General features: G+C 42.6%; 1 protein-coding gene across 1 annotated transcript in view; it reads left to right on the top strand.

Moving 5' to 3' along the window:
- ATP7B (ATPase copper transporting beta) overlaps positions 1–18398 on the top strand; it is a 58561-nt gene that overhangs the window by 610 nt on the left and 39553 nt on the right. The window contains 2 exon segments of the mRNA XM_049778883.1: positions 8880–10092; positions 16714–16971. Coding sequence (XP_049634840.1) covers positions 8880–10092; positions 16714–16971 — 1471 coding nt within the window.

Raw genomic sequence — 18398 nt, 5'->3', positions numbered from 1 at the left:
TTAAAAATGTTGCTAAAAGAAAAGAACAGAACAGTAGTAGCTCTTTTTTTCTTTTAATTTTAAAAGTAGTAGCTCTTATTTAAGTGAAAGTTTTGTTGACCTCCAAGTTCGGTCAAGTTCAAAAGTAGGGCCAGGTAATGTTTTATAATAATGATTCCTGTTAGCAGCAATTCAGTTCTGGGATTGGTAGTGTCTGCATGTATGGTCTTTGTTGCCAAAGGGGGGAAAATATTATGTATTTTGCCTGCTTTTGTAGGTGTTCTTTCCGTTTGTTTTGTTAAAATGTCCGCAAACCTAAAGAAAATCTTGCTTCCATGCATTCAAAGTTAGGTGTACACTGAAAACAGAAACTTTCCAAATATTGAAAAATTTTGCATTTTTAAAAATTTTAATGACACTGTGATACTGATTTTTTTAAGTTTTGGTAGATTCCCCCAACCCCCAAAGTTAACAGCAGGAAATAGAAAATCATTTATTAATTTGAGTCCCTTTCTTAATTTACAGTCAGGCCAAAAGGTCAAATTATTTGTGTGTGTGTGGAGAGTAGCCAGTGTCTTAACTACATCAGTGAAATTTAACTTCTTTGTTTTCTAAAGCATTTATATAATTTTCATGTTTGTATCTCTTTTTTTCTTTTTTTGGGTCACACCCGGCAGCGCTCAGGGGTGATTTCTGGCTCTATGCTCAGAAATCACTCCTGGCAGACTCGGGGGACCATATGGGATGCCGGGATTCGAACCACCGTCCTTCTGCATGGAAGGTAAACACCTTACCTCCATGATCTCTCTCCAGCCCCCTCTTTTGTATCTCTTTAAGCTACTTAAACCACTAACTAAACTAACATGTTAAAAAGACTCAGATTCCTGTAAAAGTGACGCAGCATTTAATCTGGCTTCTCATATATTGACCTTTTATGCACTGCATTTAACTTTATATTTTTAGTTGTCTGAAACATCATTTCTCAGCCAGGGTCCTCGTGGTGCCCTGTGAGTTTCTGGAATATTGCCAGTGGATCACAGGTGAAAATTTTATAAATGGGTACTATAGGAGGCTAACCTGTAGGACACAGGTTGAGGGACACAGTGGAAAAAAAGGTCAAAAGAGGCCAGTCAGAAAAAGGTTGAGAAATTCTGACCCAAGAGATCAAACTATTAAATAATTTTAATAGTTTTAAAAAATAGTTTTTAAAAGCTTGAGCTTTTAAAGTAAAGATTTTCAGAATTGTGTGTGGTAGATTTGTGTGCTTATATGTTATATTATCTATGTAATGTAAGGAGCATTTTGTACTATTTAGAATGAAACTGTGATGTTGAGAAAAGCTGTTCTTGCTCAATAGTGGTACTTATTTTGAATTTAAATGTAAAACATTTAAAAATAATACATTGTCCAAAAGTCAGAATTTTATAACTCACCCAAAGATAGACTCTTTCTTAGTAAGAATACAAGAGTATGTACTCCTATAAAGTGATTTACACATAAGTTGAGAAGTGACAACCTTTTCACACTGGGGAAGTTCTGGAATGGATCTCTATCCCTGATAAAATCTCAGACATCAGAGAATTTTCCACTAAGCCTGCTGGAAAAGAGCCAGGAATTCCTTGTATATCACGTAGTCAGGAGGCCATCATGTAGTTCAGTAGCCCTGGCCTCTTGCAGTATCTTGTTCTTTTATATGTGTGGTTGATGCAGTGTATTCTCCAGTGTTGGAGAAAAGAATTAGTGCTGATGTTCTATTCTACAGTTGTTCTATGAAGTGCTAAAGACAGTTGGAGGTAACAGATAGTCAGGCCTGCTCCAGACCTGACAGCTGTCTATGCCAGTTCATTTGTTGCAATACTGCCCTTGATGGGGTTGACTGATGGAGGGATGGAGGATGAGGTCTTTCTCCTACAGCTCCGACACGCATCTGCCACCCTGTTCAGCTGGCAGTTCTGAGGTGAATGCGGCGGGTAAAAGGCTAGCAGGCAGTTAGGCTTGTGAAAATATCAGCTTTATTCAGAGGACAAGACTGAAGCCAAAAGCCTCAACATCAGTTCCAGCCAAAAGTCCCTGCCTTCCACAGACCCTTGCTTTTATACCTTAGAATCAGGTACCACCCAATGGTGGGATCAGGTACCACCCAATGGTGGGAGCAGAATGCCAGGTCATACCCTAGGGTAGGACACAATCACCAATCAGGGTAGGGTCAGTAACATAATAATCCTATTGAAATGTTTACATACACAACATTCACTGTCCCTCAGACCATTGGAGGCTGTACTATAGCATTAAAAAAATCATGAACACATTCCTATGCACACTGCACATATCTTATTTTGACATAAAAACCAAAATGGGAACAAATACAATATTTAAAATGAAAAACAAGTAAAGTTAAATCAACAAACTTACTAGGATTTCTACGGGAACTATCGGCCTGCTTTTGGTGGGCCCTAGTTTGAGGATCCCTGCCCAAGACTGTGAGGAAAAGTCAAGATATGGTCCCCTGAGTCTGCCAGGAGCAATTTCTGAGCACAGTACCAGGAATAACCTCTGGGTGCCACCATGTGTGGCCCAACACTTCCCCCACTCCCAAAAAAGACAGAGAGAAGAGGGATTGAAGGGTGTGGCACATATCCTTCACATAAGCACTGCAGGCCCTGGACAAGTTGGTTGCAATGGGCAGCAGTGGCTAAAAGCACTCTGCGGGCCAGATGTCTGATTGTATAAACTCATTAGAAGCCAAGACTGGGGGGACCGGAGAGATAGCATGGAGGTAGGACATTTGCCTTGCATGCAGAGGGACAGCAATTCAAATCCTGGCATCCCATATAGTCCCCCGACCCTGCCAGGAGTGATTTCTGAGTGTAGAGTGAGGAGTAACCCCTGAGAGCTGCTGGGTGTGACCCAAAAACAAAACAAAACAAAACAAAAAAAACAAGCCAACACTCACCCCTAGTGATTGTTCTAACTCAAGAATGAGATTAAAGGCAATCATGAATGCACACACACACACACACACACACACACACACACACGTTTACATTTAAGGAGTGAGAGAGGTTGATGGAGCTTGCATTCTGGAGCCCTGTCCCTAACTCAATCACTGGTGTGAAATGCCCACCTCTTCCCCCAGCTCCACACTGGGAGTAGCCCTGAGCACCTAGAAGTATGGCCCCCAAACCAAAATAAATAAATAAATAAAAGCTGTTATGAATTTTTTCTAAACCAGTGGTTTTTTTCCCCAGCATTTCCACTTGGAACCAGTGTTGGAAAATCATTGTTCTAAACCAAGTGCTCTGGTGGCAGAACTTTTGTCTTCTGTGACTGTCCAGTCTGTAGAAACCAGCTCATTTAGCATACATCTGAGTTATTGTGTGCTACAATAAAACAGCTTCTAATACTTCTGCAAACATTTTTGCAGGAGAATAAATCAACAATTTATGAATTAAGGGCCAACGTCGTTATTTGAAATTTGATAAATTATAGCTAGATCTTGGACCATGGAAGAATGAGTTTGGTAGTAAATCATGAGGAATTTAATTTTCCTACAGACTAAATGATCAGGAGTTATTTTTCACTATAAGGAGAAATTTTTTGTTTATTAAGATATTAAAGTACATGTCATTGAGTATCATATAGTTTTACTTTTATCCTTTGCAGACGAACAATTATATCAATTAATCAACGTAATTGAGTCACTGTTCTGGATCCTCTTTTTTCTCATGTCTTTGTTTTATTTAGGGTGGTGGGATTTGGGCCAGTTGTTACTTTCATTGATGTTCAGGTGGCCATTCGGTGCCAGAGATTGAACTGGGTCTGATTTATGCAAAGTATATACTCAATCCTTAAGTTGTCTCTCTGGCCTCAGTATTTTAATTTTCATGTGGGTTATATTCTTATGACTTGATAATTCATGTGCATTGTACAGTAAATTGTAGAGTAAAAATAATTCCTTCCCAAACCCCTTCTCCAGCTACCTGATCTCTTTTGCTGCCCAATTCTCCTCAAACTCTGTACCAGTTACTTTCTAGTTTGTCCTTCCTTCCTTCCTTCCTTCCTCCCTTCCTTCCTCCCTTCCTCCCTCCCCTTTCTTCCTTCCCTTCCTTTCCTTGCCTTCCTCTTTCTTTCCTTTTCTTCCCCTTCTTTTTCTTTCCTTTCCTTCCCCTTCCTTTCCTTTCCTTCCCCTTCCTTCCCTTCCTTTTCTTTCCTTCCCTTCCCTTTCCTTTCCTTCCCTTTCCTTCCCTTCCTTTTCCTTCCCTTCCTTTCCCTTCCTTTCCTTTCCTTTCCTTTCCTTTCCTTTCCTTTCCTTTCCTTTCCTTTTTCCTTTCCTTTCCTTTCCTTTTCCCTTTCCCCTTTCCTTTCCCCTTTCCTTTCTCCTTTCCTTTCTCCTTTCCTTTCTCCTTTCCTTTCTCCTTTCTTTTCCTTTTCCTTTCCTTTTTCCTTTCCTTTCCTTTCCTTTCCTTTCCTTTCCTTTCCTTTCCTTTCCTTTCCTTTCCTTTCCTTTCCTTTCCTTTCCTTTCCTTTCCTTTCCTTTCCTTTCCTTTCCCTTCCAGTTTCCTCTCCTTTCCTTTTACCTTTGCTTTCCTTCCCTCCTTCCTGTCTTTTCTTTTCTTTCCTTTCCTTTCCTTTCCTTTTTCCTTTCCTTTTTCCTTTCCTTTCCTTCCCCTCCCTTCCCCTCCCTTCTTTTCCCCTCCCTTCCCCTTCCTTCTTTTTCCTTCCCCTTCTTTCCCCTTTCTTTCTCCTCCTTCCCCATCCTTCCCCCTTCCTTCTCCTTCTTTTCCTTCCTTTCCTTCAGGGTTTACTCCAGCTTCTTCACTCAGGAATCATTTTTGGTGGGCTCACAGGGCCACTTGAGCCACCAGGATTGAACTGGCTGCACAACTTGCTCCAACCCCTGCATTAATTTTTTTTATATAATCCCCAGAGGTAATCCAGGTTTATATAAGCATCTGTATGTAGGATGTTTTAAAAGGGTCTCAAACTCAATTTACCTGGGGGCTGCAGGAGCAAAGTCGGGGTGATCCTTGAGTGCAAAGTCAAGTAAGCCTTGAACATTGGGGGGTGTGACCCAAACAACTAAAACAAAACAAAACAAAACAAAAAAGATTCCTCTAGGGCAGGGCCACAAAATGTTGTACGGAGGGCCATTTGCTGCCCGTGGCTGCAAGTTTGAGACCCCTGTAACCTTCACAAATATTGTTAGCATACTATGATATATTTGTATTAATTGAGATTGGCCCTGAGACTGACAGATCTAGGCCATAGTTATAGATCCATCAGTTGATAGCACGTGAGATGCAAGTAAACACTTGGGGCTTGTTCTGTGGGAATGTTCACTATTGTGACCCTTCTCTCAGAACCTTGGAGCCATCAACTGTGAGGTACCAAATTAACCCAGGTGGAAAGCTTCCATGCACATAAAAACAAAAACAAAAACTTAAGGTCTCTACCAATAGCAAGCTAGTTGCCAATGACATCTTGGTAGCCATGTGATGAATTAACCATCATCCTGGAAGAGGAGCCTTCAGTTCTATTCAGGTCATTCCAGATGCTGCTGCATGGATCAGAAGAGTTTTCTTTGCTAAGCCATGTCCAAACAGGAAAACTGTGAGCTATTTTTACAAACCACTCATTTTGGTTTGCCATGTAGCAGTAGATAATCTAAATACTGTATGCATTATATATACTGTCTTTCTCATTGAACTGTGTATTGATTCTCAGTCAACTTCAGTACATAGTTACCACCTCATTTTAAGAGCTTAAGAGTATTCCACTGTATGGCTATATAGTAATTTAAATTATGTATCAGACTATTTTTGATGTATGTTTAGGTTGTTTCCAATCCACAGTTGTACCCTGGACAATTTTATTGTCTTTATTTCAACAGAGCTCTTTAAAATTGATGAACACACAGCATTTAATTATTCATTATTTTACTATCACTTTAGAAAATGCAATAGTGAATTTGGGGTGAGGGGAATGATCCACACCCAGCAGTACTTAGGGAGAAAGCCCTAAGTACTACAGAATCCCTAAGATTCAGGGGGAACTCCTGGTGGTTTTCATATTCTTGGTGGTTCTCGGGAAATTGTATATGGTGCTCGAGATTGAATTGGAGTCAGCCGCATGCAAATCACCATAATCCCTGTGTCAACTTTCTTGAGCCAATAGTGAATATGTTTTTTTTTTTAAATATTTATAGGGGCTGGAGAGATAGCATGGAGGTAAAGTGTTTGCCTTTCATGCAGAAGGTCATCCCATATGGTCCCTGGAGCCTGCCAGGAGTGATTTCTGAGCATAGAGCCAGGAGGAACCCCTGAGCACTGCCGGGTGTGACCCACCCCCCCCCAAATTTATAATTATTAATTTCAAACTAGCTGAAGAGTTATTTTGAGATTACAAATGCTATCTAGATAGTCTGTTTTATTTCTTTGTTACCTATTTACTTATGGGGATCCCAAGCAGTGTGCTCCGGGGCCACTCCTAGTGATACTCAGGCCAGGTGGATGGGAATCTGCTTGAGTTCTGTGCTGTTGGGCCCTTTGGGGCTATCCATTCAGGGCAACTAGTTGAACTTGGCACCTGCAATGCTTGCTCTTCAGCCCTTTGAACTCTCTCCAGCCCTCTATAGTTTGTTTGAAAAGTTATTTCAAGGTTCGCCTTGTTAAGCCACTCAAAAGCTGAACTTAGAAAGTGACGTGTGTTTCTTACATAGAGAGATGGAGGAGGTCAGAGTGCATTATTAAGATTCATCTGAAGTAGGTATGTGTAAATGTAGAGTGACATATATTTCAAGAAAATAGACCATGTACCATTTGTGAAGATTGGTACTCAACTTTTTGAGGTATTTTTGATACTGATTTAAAAACTATCTAATTAAAAGTATTGTCAACCTAATGAATCTATGAAAAGAGAATTTTGCCTTTTTGTTTTTTGGGGGATTTGTTATTGTTGTTTTGAGGCCACATCTGGAGGTACTAGAGGTTACTCCTATCTCTGTGCTCAGGAATTACTCCTTGTGGGCTTGGGGAACCATATGGAGTGCTGAGGATAGAATCCAGATTGGCTTTGTGCAAAGCAAGGATTTTATCCACTGTAATATCACTCCAGATCCTAGAATTTTACCTTTTTAGTTTTGCTTTTTGGGGCCACACCTGGTGGAACTCAGGACATACACTGGCTTTGTGCTTAGGGATCACTCTTAGTGGAGCCAATGGAACAATATAAGGTGCAGGCAATGTAACTAGTCTCACTATATACAAACCAAATGCTGTACCCACTCTCTCTGGTCTTGGAATTTTGCCTTTTTAATAGAGCAAGCTAGAGCTGCATCATTATGAGATGGTCCATTAAGAAAACGGGCCCATTTAATTGGGCAAAGCACTTGCAATTTTAGGTAATTGCCTCTGCTGTTCTGAATACCCAAGAGAGCTGTGACACTTGGTAGAGGCAGAACTGAGATACTTCTTGTGAAACAGAAAAATAACTTCTTGTTCTTTCAGCTTTCACTCCCCCACCCACCACCTCCACTATCCACCTGCTAGTGCAAGATGTTTTTTCACACATGCAGCAGACCTTGTCACAGGCACCTGGGAAGTCAGCTTTTGCAGCATGCTCCCTGTGCTGGTACCCAGATGTAACTTCTGTTAAGAGAATGAAACTGACACTGCAGATGGAGAAGCCGCATTGAGCTACTTCTTTACTTTTACTTTGCAGCAAGAGCCCCAAAGTTTGAGGTGCCAGACCAAGCCCAAAGGGGGGTTCCAGGTATCAATTGGTGTTGGAAAAAGGTCTTTTGAAATCCCTGTTCCTCCACTGGGGGCGCTGTGCATACCACCTGCTATGGGTTTACCATGGTTGTCCTGCACAAATAAGCCATAGATACCATACTCTTTTTTCCTGCAAAAACCTCCTGCAGAAGAAGAGTGTTTCATTCAGGCAGGCCAAGGGTCTCTAGGTTTTATTTATTTAATGTTTAAATTTTTTTCTATAGTTTTTATGAAATTACAAAGTTATTCATTATTGGATTTCAGGCATGCATTGTTTCAACACTCATCCTTTCCCCAGTGTCCAATTCCCATCACCAATTTTCTCCCCCCCCCCATTTTCCTTCCCACCTATCACCCACTTATCTGGCTATAAGAGGGACACTTTATTTTTATAAAGTTTTGACACTGTGGTTTTGGTACTGTTGATGATAGCTGTCATTCATAACACTTTACCACCTTTCAGTGCCCTCTCCTTTTCCATATTTACTACTTCCCCATACCATAGTCATTGCCCTCTCACTTTTCGATTCCCTCTTCCCCTTGGTGGCTTGTATCCTATTCAGTACCATTTCTAATGTTCTTTGGTTCCATTGTCTTTGGATATTTCTTTTTACACCATTATGTTTCTTTTTATCCTACATATGAGAGAAATCATTCTGTTAGTCTCCTTAGCCCTGACTGATTTCACTCAGCATGAAACTCTTCATTTCCCTCCATGGAGCAGCAAACTGCATGACTTTATCTTTTAGCTAGAATGCAGAGCTAACACCCAGAATTCCAGAGCTAGAAGAAACCCACCCAGCCCTCTTTCTAGCTTTCCTTTTCCTAAATCTTGTGCTCCTATTTTCTCAGGAGGTTTCAATACTGTGGCATTGCTTTCCATTTACTCTGCATCAGACAGGCTGAGGTATTTATGAAAATACTGAGTTCTGGACCTGAGTTGAGTTCTTGGGCACATGACCAACTTCTATTCAGTTGCTAACATCACCAGGATTGATCCTTGAATGCAGAGTCAGGAGTTAGCCCTGAGTATCATGAGGTATTGCCTTCTTTCCCACCTCCTTAAAAAAAAAACAAGGAGAATATTGAGCTGTGAAGATAAAAACTTGTGGTATCTTTTTTCTTTAGATCTTTTCTAACTTCTCCATACCTGCCTGGGAACCAGCAATGAAGCAGAACTTTGCATTTGACAACATTGGCTATGAAGACAGTCTAGAAGGTGTGTGTCCTACCCAGGCCACCACTGGTGTCATCAGCATTCAGGGTATGACCTGCCAGTCATGTGTCCAGTCCATCGAGGGCAGGATCATCAGCCTGAAGGGCATCACGAACATCAAGGTTTCCCTTGAACAAGGCAGTGCAATGGTGGAATACCTGCCGTCAGTCCTGAGCCTGCAGCAGATCTGTCATCACATTGAGGACATGGGCTTTGAGGCCTGGCCTGCACAGGGGAAGTCTGCCTCCTGGCCTTCGAGGTCCGAGCCAGCCCTGGAGGCTGTGGTCAAGCTTCGGGTGGAGGGCATGACCTGCCAGTCCTGCGTCAACTCCATTGAAGGTAAAATTGGGAAGCTGCAAGGTGTGGTAAGGATCAGGGTCTCTCTTGGCAACCAGGAAGCTGTCATTACCTACCAACCTTATCTCATCCAGCCCCAAGTTCTCAGAGACCATGTGAACGACATGGGTTTTGAAGCTGTGATTAAGAACAAAGGGACTCCCTTAAGCCTGGGACCCATTGATATCCAGCGGTTAAAAGGCAACAGTTCAACGACACCTCTATCGTTTGCCAACCAGAATTTCAGTAACAGTGAGACCTTGGGGAACCCAGGGACTTCTGTGGTGCCTCTGCAGCTGAGAATCGAGGGCATGCACTGTAAGTCTTGTGTCCTGAATATCGAAGAGAACATAGGCCGGCTCGCAGGGGTCCAGAATATCCAAGTGTCCTTGGAGAGCAAAGCAGCTCATGTACAGTATGACCCTGCCCGTGTCTCCCCAGAAGCCCTGCAGAGAGCCATTGAGATGCTGCCTCCAGGGAAATTTCAAGTTTTCTTTCCAGATGGGAGCAAGACACATGGCAGGTCTCCAGGCCACTCTCTGGCACACCCCCAGCACTCCTCAGTGCAGGATACATGCTGTACCACGAGGCTTGCCATTGTTGGCATGACTTGTATGTCCTGTGTCCAGACCATTGAAGGCGTGATCTCTCAGAAGAAAGGGGTGCGACAAATACTGGTCTCCCTGGTTGAAAGAACTGGAACAATTCTCTACAATCCCTTTGTGATTAGTCCCGAAGAACTTCGAACTGCTGTCGAAGACATGGGATTTGAAGCGTCTGTCATTTCTGGTGGGTAGTCATTGCCTTCTGAGTGCATCTTAGCTCCATCTCCTTTCCTTTGTGTCCTTAACTATAGTCTGATGCTTAGCAGGCAGCCACTCACCACCTACTGTGGCAACTTTTACTCCAGTCTTCAGTTTGAGATTGAGTTTTTCTAAGTTTTTCCTGTCATGTAGCTGGGCTGGTAAGTTGAGCTCCTTGGAATTGTGGATTCTGTGTTCATTTTCTAAAAGTACTGTGGGAAAGCCTGTTCATTTTCTCTCGCTAAAGGGACCTTTACTGAGCTAAATTGAGATGCTACCTCCCATCCCCAGTCCTAGCCTCTGTAGAGCTTAGACTCACCACATGGAGCCTGATCTGTTGGTAGCAGGAATTAAGGATAGTTCGCAGAGCCCTCAATAACTTTGAGAAAGTGGGCTTAAGACAAGGTGTCCACCAACCTTGATGTGACATTAGCATGTCAATAAACATCAGCATGACAATTGACAATGTCTACCTTGTCAATTCAGGGAAGTGGACATCCCTGCTCCCTCTTTCCCATGAGCCAGTGGCCCTCCATTCACCAAAGAGTCTCCCATTTCTCTTTTATGGGGGCATTACGATCGTTATGAGGCATTACGACTATGTGCTGGATCATGAAATGCAGGAGAAGGAAGGAGTGAGTAGGGCTGAGCTGTCTCTTTGGAGAGCTTGTGGGTAGGGAGGATGAAATGGGTTAGAGCCCCCCTTGAAGACACATGAGCCAGGTTTGGGGACTTAGGATGGTGAGTGGGACTGAGGCAGGGAGAGTGAGAACTGGGGGCCTACAAGGCCTGAGTGGAGCACTGTGTGTAGAGGACCAGGAGAGCTGAGGGAGGGTGTTGAGACTGGGCTTGCTGGGGATGAACCCTTCCTATGGGACTTGTGTGTTAATCAGGAAGGGGCCCTGGTGATTTTAGATGATTTTAAGCAGAGTCAGATTATATGTTAGGGGACCCATGGCATATGCATTGTGGAGAGACATAGGAAATGGGATGAGATCTTAACAGGGTTTGTGGAGGGTTGGAGGGAAAGCCAGAGACTAATGTCAAAACTTCCTGGAGGTCACTGTCATCAAGTGTGTGATGTGTGTGTGTGTATATATATATATATATATATATATATATAATATATATATATATATATATATATATATATATATATAAGCCTGTGTTCAGGCGGATGCTGGGGGGACAGTGGGTGTGTGAGTCCAGAGCCAGCTCTGTAGACTGGAGTGGAAACTGGTGGGGAGGGGAGGTTGGAGAGAGAGTGCTGGGGAGAGGCGGGGGCACTGGTGTGAAGGAAAAGGAGGTACTTGCAGGCTGCTGAGGCGAGACGAGGGTGGAGTTCTGGAATAAAGGGAGGCGTTTCGAAGAGGGAGTTGGAGGGGCCACAAAGGTTGAAACTTATTTAGGAGAAGGCCATCGGCAGCCTCTCCAACAGCTGCTCCAGGGCCCAGGTAAGGTGGGAGCCCAGCATGCCAGCGAGAGGTGCAGACCTCAGTATCGGTTCAGGGAGGGAAGGGCAGGGATGGTGGAGAAAAGCTGGTGATAAGAAGGGAGAGTTGGGCATGCTGGGAAAGACAGCTAGTGGGTGTTAGTGGTTTCACTGTTTAGATCCCAAGATACAGCTCTTGAGGTTGGTGTGAATTGCAAATTGGACCAGGATGTGGGCAGTGTCTTTGGTAGTCTGGCTGGAGCATAAGGCTGTGTGGGAGCAACTGCCCAGCTCTGTGATGGGGTCATGAGCCAAGCCCACACTGCCACCCCACCCCCACCCCACGCCCAGGGCCAATTAGCTTGAGTTTCCAGTCATACTTTCTGTGGCACTGAGGTGCTGTGACTCTTGGATATTTGACTCTGCTGAGAGGGGTTGACTCTGTTAAGAGAGACTTTTCTCCACACACTGCTGAAGGGAGTGGGGTAAGTCATGTGGAGTGATTTGGCACCATTCTGTACTTTGTCTTTTGCACCTAGTTTCAGGAAGGACTTTCTTTTTCCAAACAAAAATCACAATAGAACAGTATATCCTGTACTCTGGAGGTTAAAAAAAAAAAAAGTCGAGTGATGTTTCTCAATGGGGGTCATATATCTTTGTTGTGGGGCTCCAGGATATTTAAATTGTGTCATAGGTGAAATTCATGTAATAGGGAGCCACAATACTAGGGGCTGCCGGTGGGTCAGGAGGCTCATAAGAAGTAAACAAAGTCAGAATAGGTCATGGTAAGAAAAAGGTTGAGAGCCTAGAGTCATGCTTGGCTGTATTTATTTGAACTTTAAAGTCTTAACTAGGGGTCAAGTTTTGCAAGGGAAATTTTGTATTAAAGGAAATTTTGCATCAAAGTCCATAATCCCAAATGACTGGGTTTTATTTAATAAAGAAGCTTCTGTAATGCTTCGAGCTTGTATGGTCTTGTGTGAGCTCTTGGTCCACAGTGAAATTGTGAAGGAAATGGAAGAAAACCTGTGTGGCCCTGGGGGAGCTCAAAGGAGAGATTGAAAAGAGGGGATTTTTTTTTTTTCTTGAGTCATGCCCAGCAGTGCCCGGGGTTTTTCCTGGCTCTCTGCTCAGGGGACATTTTGGAGTGATAGATTGAACCCTGGTTGGCTATGTTCAAGTATAGCACCTTCCCCAGATACAATATTTCTGTTCCTTAATAGGGGGAACTTTTGCAAACAGAAGTCACTGCAAACTCCCAGGCTGGAGGGAATGAGGAAAGAGGAGGCTGAAGAAGTCTGGTGCTCATGAGGGGATGATCCTTTAGTCTTCCCACTTCCTGTTCTCTCATTTCTCAGTTATTGCTCCCTACTGCCAAGTCTAATCTAATCAGAAATCAGTTGACAAGAAAGCCTAGAAAAAGTGGTGTGCGGAGCTCAGCACCCTGTGATAAAGGAACAGCAGGGACAGACAGGAAGGGGCCATTGATGACATAGGTGAGCAGCGGCTGTTGAGTTTCAGTTAGTTCTTTGACAGCAAAAATTTAGTGAGACTGGAGGGAGATGATTTTTGGTTTTGAGAGTCACACCCCGCATTCTCAGGGGCTACTAACCCCATTCAGTACCCCCAACAGGGATTCCAGGATTGAACCAGATTGACAGCATACAAGCATCCCTGTTCAATGTCTCTGATCCTAGATAGTTTTGATGTAGAAAATTACTCTATGTTTGTTCTCTGGCTGTCAGTAAGTATTCTTTTGATGAAAGGATGGGTGAATGAATCAGGAATTGAAGGCTCAGGTGGTAGGCCCTACTTGCTGGCGGCTGTGAGGTGCAAAGTGATGGTCTAGCACAGGACTATGGACACTTTTTACTTCTCAGCCAAGCAGGCCCAGAAACCCGTTGTCCACGGCAACAAGAAGGTATAGGGGAAAAAAGCATAACTAATTCAGAGGAGGGTTTTGGACCATACCAGGCGTTGCTCAGGGCTTATTCCTGGCTCTGCACTTAGGAATCACAACTAGCAGGGTTCTGGGATATCATGGGTATCAGAAATTGAACCCAGGTTGGCCGAATACAAGGCAAGAGCCTTAACCCTACTATCCTGAGTTTGATTTGTCTCTGAGTTTGATTAATTACTAGTGCAGCTCATGGAACTTGAGAAAACAAGTTTTCTGACAATTCTGGTTTAGTGCAAAGAGTCTAAGTAGAACAGCCAAGGAGTGGAGATGTGCAGGCCCAGAAAGTGACCAAGCTGTGCTTTCTGGGTACCCTGTTCACCAGTCTGATCTCTCTACATTTGCCCTTGGGGAATCTGATGGAGACCTCAGCACACAGGTGATGATGAAATCTCTGACCTTTGGTGCTTCAACCAGGTTTTTCGCTCTTCTCCTCTCCTAGGATCAGAGGAGGTAGAGGGTGAGGCTGAAAGTTCATGCCTCCAATCACACTAACTGGCCATTAGCCTTGTCCAAGTGCAGTCCAGTAAGTCACCACGTGGATACAATGAAAGAAACTTATAGCCACTCTACCATAGGGCATTTCACAGGCTTTTGGCATTCAGTGCTATCAGTTTGAGGAAGGCCAAATACTGTTTAATTGGAGTATTCCCTTGTGTCCCCATGTAGGAGTCTAAGAGGGGCCGTGATGTGGTGATTCTTGTGGGCTACCAAGGCCACATGGTGCTAGATGGGACAGCCACTTACAGTTCTAGAAATTAAACTTGGGGCCTTGAGCTCCAACTTTGAGCTATCCCTCTGGCTTCTTGTTGAAACTGTTGACTGCATTATTTGATTAGAAAGACTGGTAATACAGAAAGCTTGTTCTGGGTTAGGAATATAGGGTGGGATTGGACTAGAACACAGTTGGATTGATAGGTGTAGTTTCTAGTCTGTTAAGAAATTATGATCACAATAGATTTTTGTAAATTTAAAACCCAAGGGATATAGTAGTCAATTTTGGTGATGACCAAAATCAGGAGAATAAATATGTGCTGGTATATGAGGTGGTAGGTGACATGGCTAGAGTGCACGACCAGGTCCACTTCATTGTGCTGAGTATCTGGCTCACTAAAGTGAGCAGTGTCTAAAAATATAAATAAAAGAGGAAATTCTATATTATTGCATATTATGCCCCAAAAGGGGTCTATTCCTTGAAGAGCAAAGAAATCTCTCAATTAGAGACTCTAATTGAGAAGCAGTAAGTAGCCCTAGGCAGGGGTCCTCAAACTTTTTAAACAGGGGGCCAGTTCATTGTCCTTCAGACTGTTGGAGGGCCAGATTATAGTAAAAACAAAAATTATGAACAAATTTCTATGCACACTGCATATATCTTATTTAGAAGTGAAGAAACAAAATGGGAATAAATACAATATGTGGCCCGCGGGCCGTAGTTTGAAGATCCCTGCCTAGGGATAGGAATCCAAGCTAAGCTGGAGGATGGTGGGTTGTTGGTATTGTTGTGGTTGATATTGGTGGTTCTGTTGGTGGTTGTTAGTTGGAAACTGACTGAATTTTCTGAACGGCTTTGCTGTAAGGACTCTGGCCTCCTTCCTGCCTGTTTTCTCTATTAAACCCGTTCTGAGAGAAAAACCCTATTTGGCTGAGTTGTTCCTGCATGGCAACAGGTGGAAGTCGAATTCTTTATACCATATAATCCAGTAATTTTATTGTAAGTAATCTTATCCAAAGGATATAAAAACATTCAATTTGACAGGATATTTATACCTCCAAGTTCAGAACAACAGTGCTCATAGAGTTGACCTAAAAGCCTATTCAGTGATGACTGAATAAAGATGCAGTCAGTGGTGGGCATAGGAGATAGAGTACTATGCTGCCATTAAAAAGATGAATTTTCACTTTTTGAGACAAAAATGGGTGGAACTTGAGGACCCAAGGTGATTGTGCTTAAGTAAAATAAGAAGGTGAAATACAGTTGCCAGATGTTCTCACTCATATGACAATTATGAATAACTAAAACAAAGTGGCATTCTCCCCCCAAAAAAATACCATCACAAACAAATGCTAAGTTGGACTTGGTTGGAACTATGGCAGTCACCAGAAGGAGAGGTACAGATGACATATGTGAGAGGAATAAGTTTAGGAACCTTTTGGGGATAGTGCTAGAACATTGGTGATGGAAGGGAATTGTTGAGAATTATGTGCATTATCTAGTATGAAGTTGGAATTCTGTAATGATGTAAATCAATAATAAATCACTGAGAAGAATTTTGGCAGTTTGGGGAAAAGCAGGGTTGCTCAAGGACTATTCCTGCATATATGTTCAAATTGGGGATCTAAGTAAGGATTCCTGTCTGCAAAGCATACAAGGAGATAGTTTTGAGCTGTCTACCTCTCTCCCACCCCTCAGCTTTCAACAAAGAACTTTCAAAAAGACAAACTGAATGATAAAACATTTTATAGGTATTTTTTTCAGCCACACTCGTTTGATGCTCAGGGGTTACTCCTGGCTAAGCGCTCAGAAATTGCCCCTGGCTTGGGGGGACCATATGGGACGCCAGGGGATCGAACCACGGTCCTTCCTTGGCTAGCGCTTGCAAGGCAGACACCTTACCTCTAGCACCACCTCGCCGGCCCCTTTATAGGTATTTTTTTTTCCTTTATAGGTATTTTAAAGGTAAAAATACAAACTAGAGTCTGGAAACAGTTATTTTCACTGTCCAGCTTAGCTGACAAAGGAGTCATGTCTCGAATATATTACAAACTTTATGGACTCTCATGGGGCAGAAGCAAACCAATGCTAACTGGAATAAGTTAAATATAATGGATAGATTCTGGAGTTAAACAGACCTGATTTAACTAGTTTCACTTCTAACTGCCTGAGGGACTTGTAACAAGTGAATTTCTTGTAATATATATCTGAGTGTATCAATGAGGACGCTGATACTGTAAGTGAGAATGCTGATAGTAGTCTTTAAAACATGGAGCTATTTTAAGGATGAAGGGAGGAGTGTCATACATATGAAATACTTATCAAAGGACTGGTGAGTTCTTATTACAATGTAATTGAAGTATTTATCTATCCAAAGCATCCCATTTTGAAGGACTGACACCCTCTCCTAGGGCTTTCATCTAAATGCTGTCACCCTTAGAGCTCCTGGTATACAGAACTGTTATTTGTTCTTATCATTGAACTGGTTTCTGATGTTTTCTCCTAGACAATTCTTCTAACAACCATGTTGGGAACCACAGTGACGGGAAATCAATAGTGCAAACTACAGCTGGCACACCCATGTCTCAACCGGAAGTAGCTTCCCAGGCTGGAGGGCTCTCTGAAACTCATAGCCCTGCCCACTCACCCAAGGCCCTAAATACCTCAGTGGCAATGGCATCTCAGAAGTGCTTTCTACAAATCACGGGCATGACCTGTGCATCCTGTGTGTCTAACATAGAAAGGAATCTGCAAAAGGAAGTGGGTAAGCCATCACCTCTGGGTTACATGGAAATGCAGCAGGTAAACCAGAGGCACCCAGATTTTGACCCAACATACCCCTTTCAGAAAAATATCACCTGAAAATCGACCTTCTTTTAGGGCACAAACTAAAAAAAAGTGCCATTTCTCTACCCCCTCCCTCACTGCATCTACCCAGCTGTATCATTCCAATACCCTTCCTCACAGAGTACTCAAAGTACTCTCAATCAGGGAAACATGGTGTAGACCATGTTTCTTCAAATACTGGTCCATGGACTGATACCAATCCACAGGTTAGAAAGGTTGAAAACGGATGGAGCAGTGGTGCAGTGGTAGCGTGTTTGATTTGCATGCAGCTGACCTAGGACTGACCATAGTTCTATCCCCAGCATCCCATATGGTCCTCCAAGCCAGGAGGGAATTCTGAGCGCATAGCCAAGAGTAACCCCTGGACTTCACTGGGTGTGGCCCAAAAACAAACAAATTCAGAAAAGTTGAAAACTATATGGTCAGAATTGTGAGTCAATGTACTGGTATATAGGAAAGGTGCTAGTCTTCAGGTATATAAAGACTAAAGCATGGTTTATACTGTGGGGTGACTGCACTCACAAAATGGGGCACTGTGCACCTTCTGTCTCCACTGAGAAGCCTTGTCTCTACTGAACTGACTTGTTAGTAGCCATGGTAATCAGTCTCCAGTGAATGAGGTGATAGTATAAATATTTGTCTAATGTTCTCAGGTAATTAGCATTCTGTTGTATGAAAAGCATTTTGTTTGCTTGAGATAAGGTATCTTTCTAAGTAAAAAATCTATGTAAAGGTCCGGTATATTCCATTAGCTAGACTCAATTAACTTGCTCTTGTAGTAATCTTTATTTTCTCCCTTTAATCCCATCAACTTCCCATTATCCAGTGAATAAATAACCTGCACTTACTGGCTAAAATTTGTTTTAAATATACTGTCCTATTGTACATGATAATCACAAAGTATTATGGAAATGACCAAGCTTTGGCCTCCAAAGTATGCTTTGAATATGGTCTCCCTCTTTTTTTAAAGTAACTATTTGATTTTTAACCACATTTACAATTTTACAATACTCTCAGTATTAAGATTTTATGCATACAGCATTATAACACCAGACCTTCCTCTACAGTGCTATGGACCATTGGTTGTTACCTTACTATGCGCTTTTATATTCCACATATGAGAGAGATCTTTCTGCTCCTGATTCAAATTCCTCTAAGACCTTTATATCATCCTTCTTAAAGCACATCATCTTTTTTTATTTGAATGAGGCTATTACTTCTCCCTTAAACAAATTCAACAATGTTGAATGTAATATCTGTGGGATTTATTGCTCCTGAACATTATCAGAAATTAAAGAGGAAGCAAAACCTTTTTGGGACTTTTTTCCCCTCTTTGCATGGCAG

Source organism: Suncus etruscus, chromosome 8 (assembly GCF_024139225.1).
Source record: "Suncus etruscus isolate mSunEtr1 chromosome 8, mSunEtr1.pri.cur, whole genome shotgun sequence".
In the NCBI taxonomy this organism is placed as follows: Eukaryota; Metazoa; Chordata; class Mammalia; order Eulipotyphla; family Soricidae; genus Suncus; species Suncus etruscus.
This window is presented reverse-complemented; position numbering and strand designations above follow the sequence as displayed.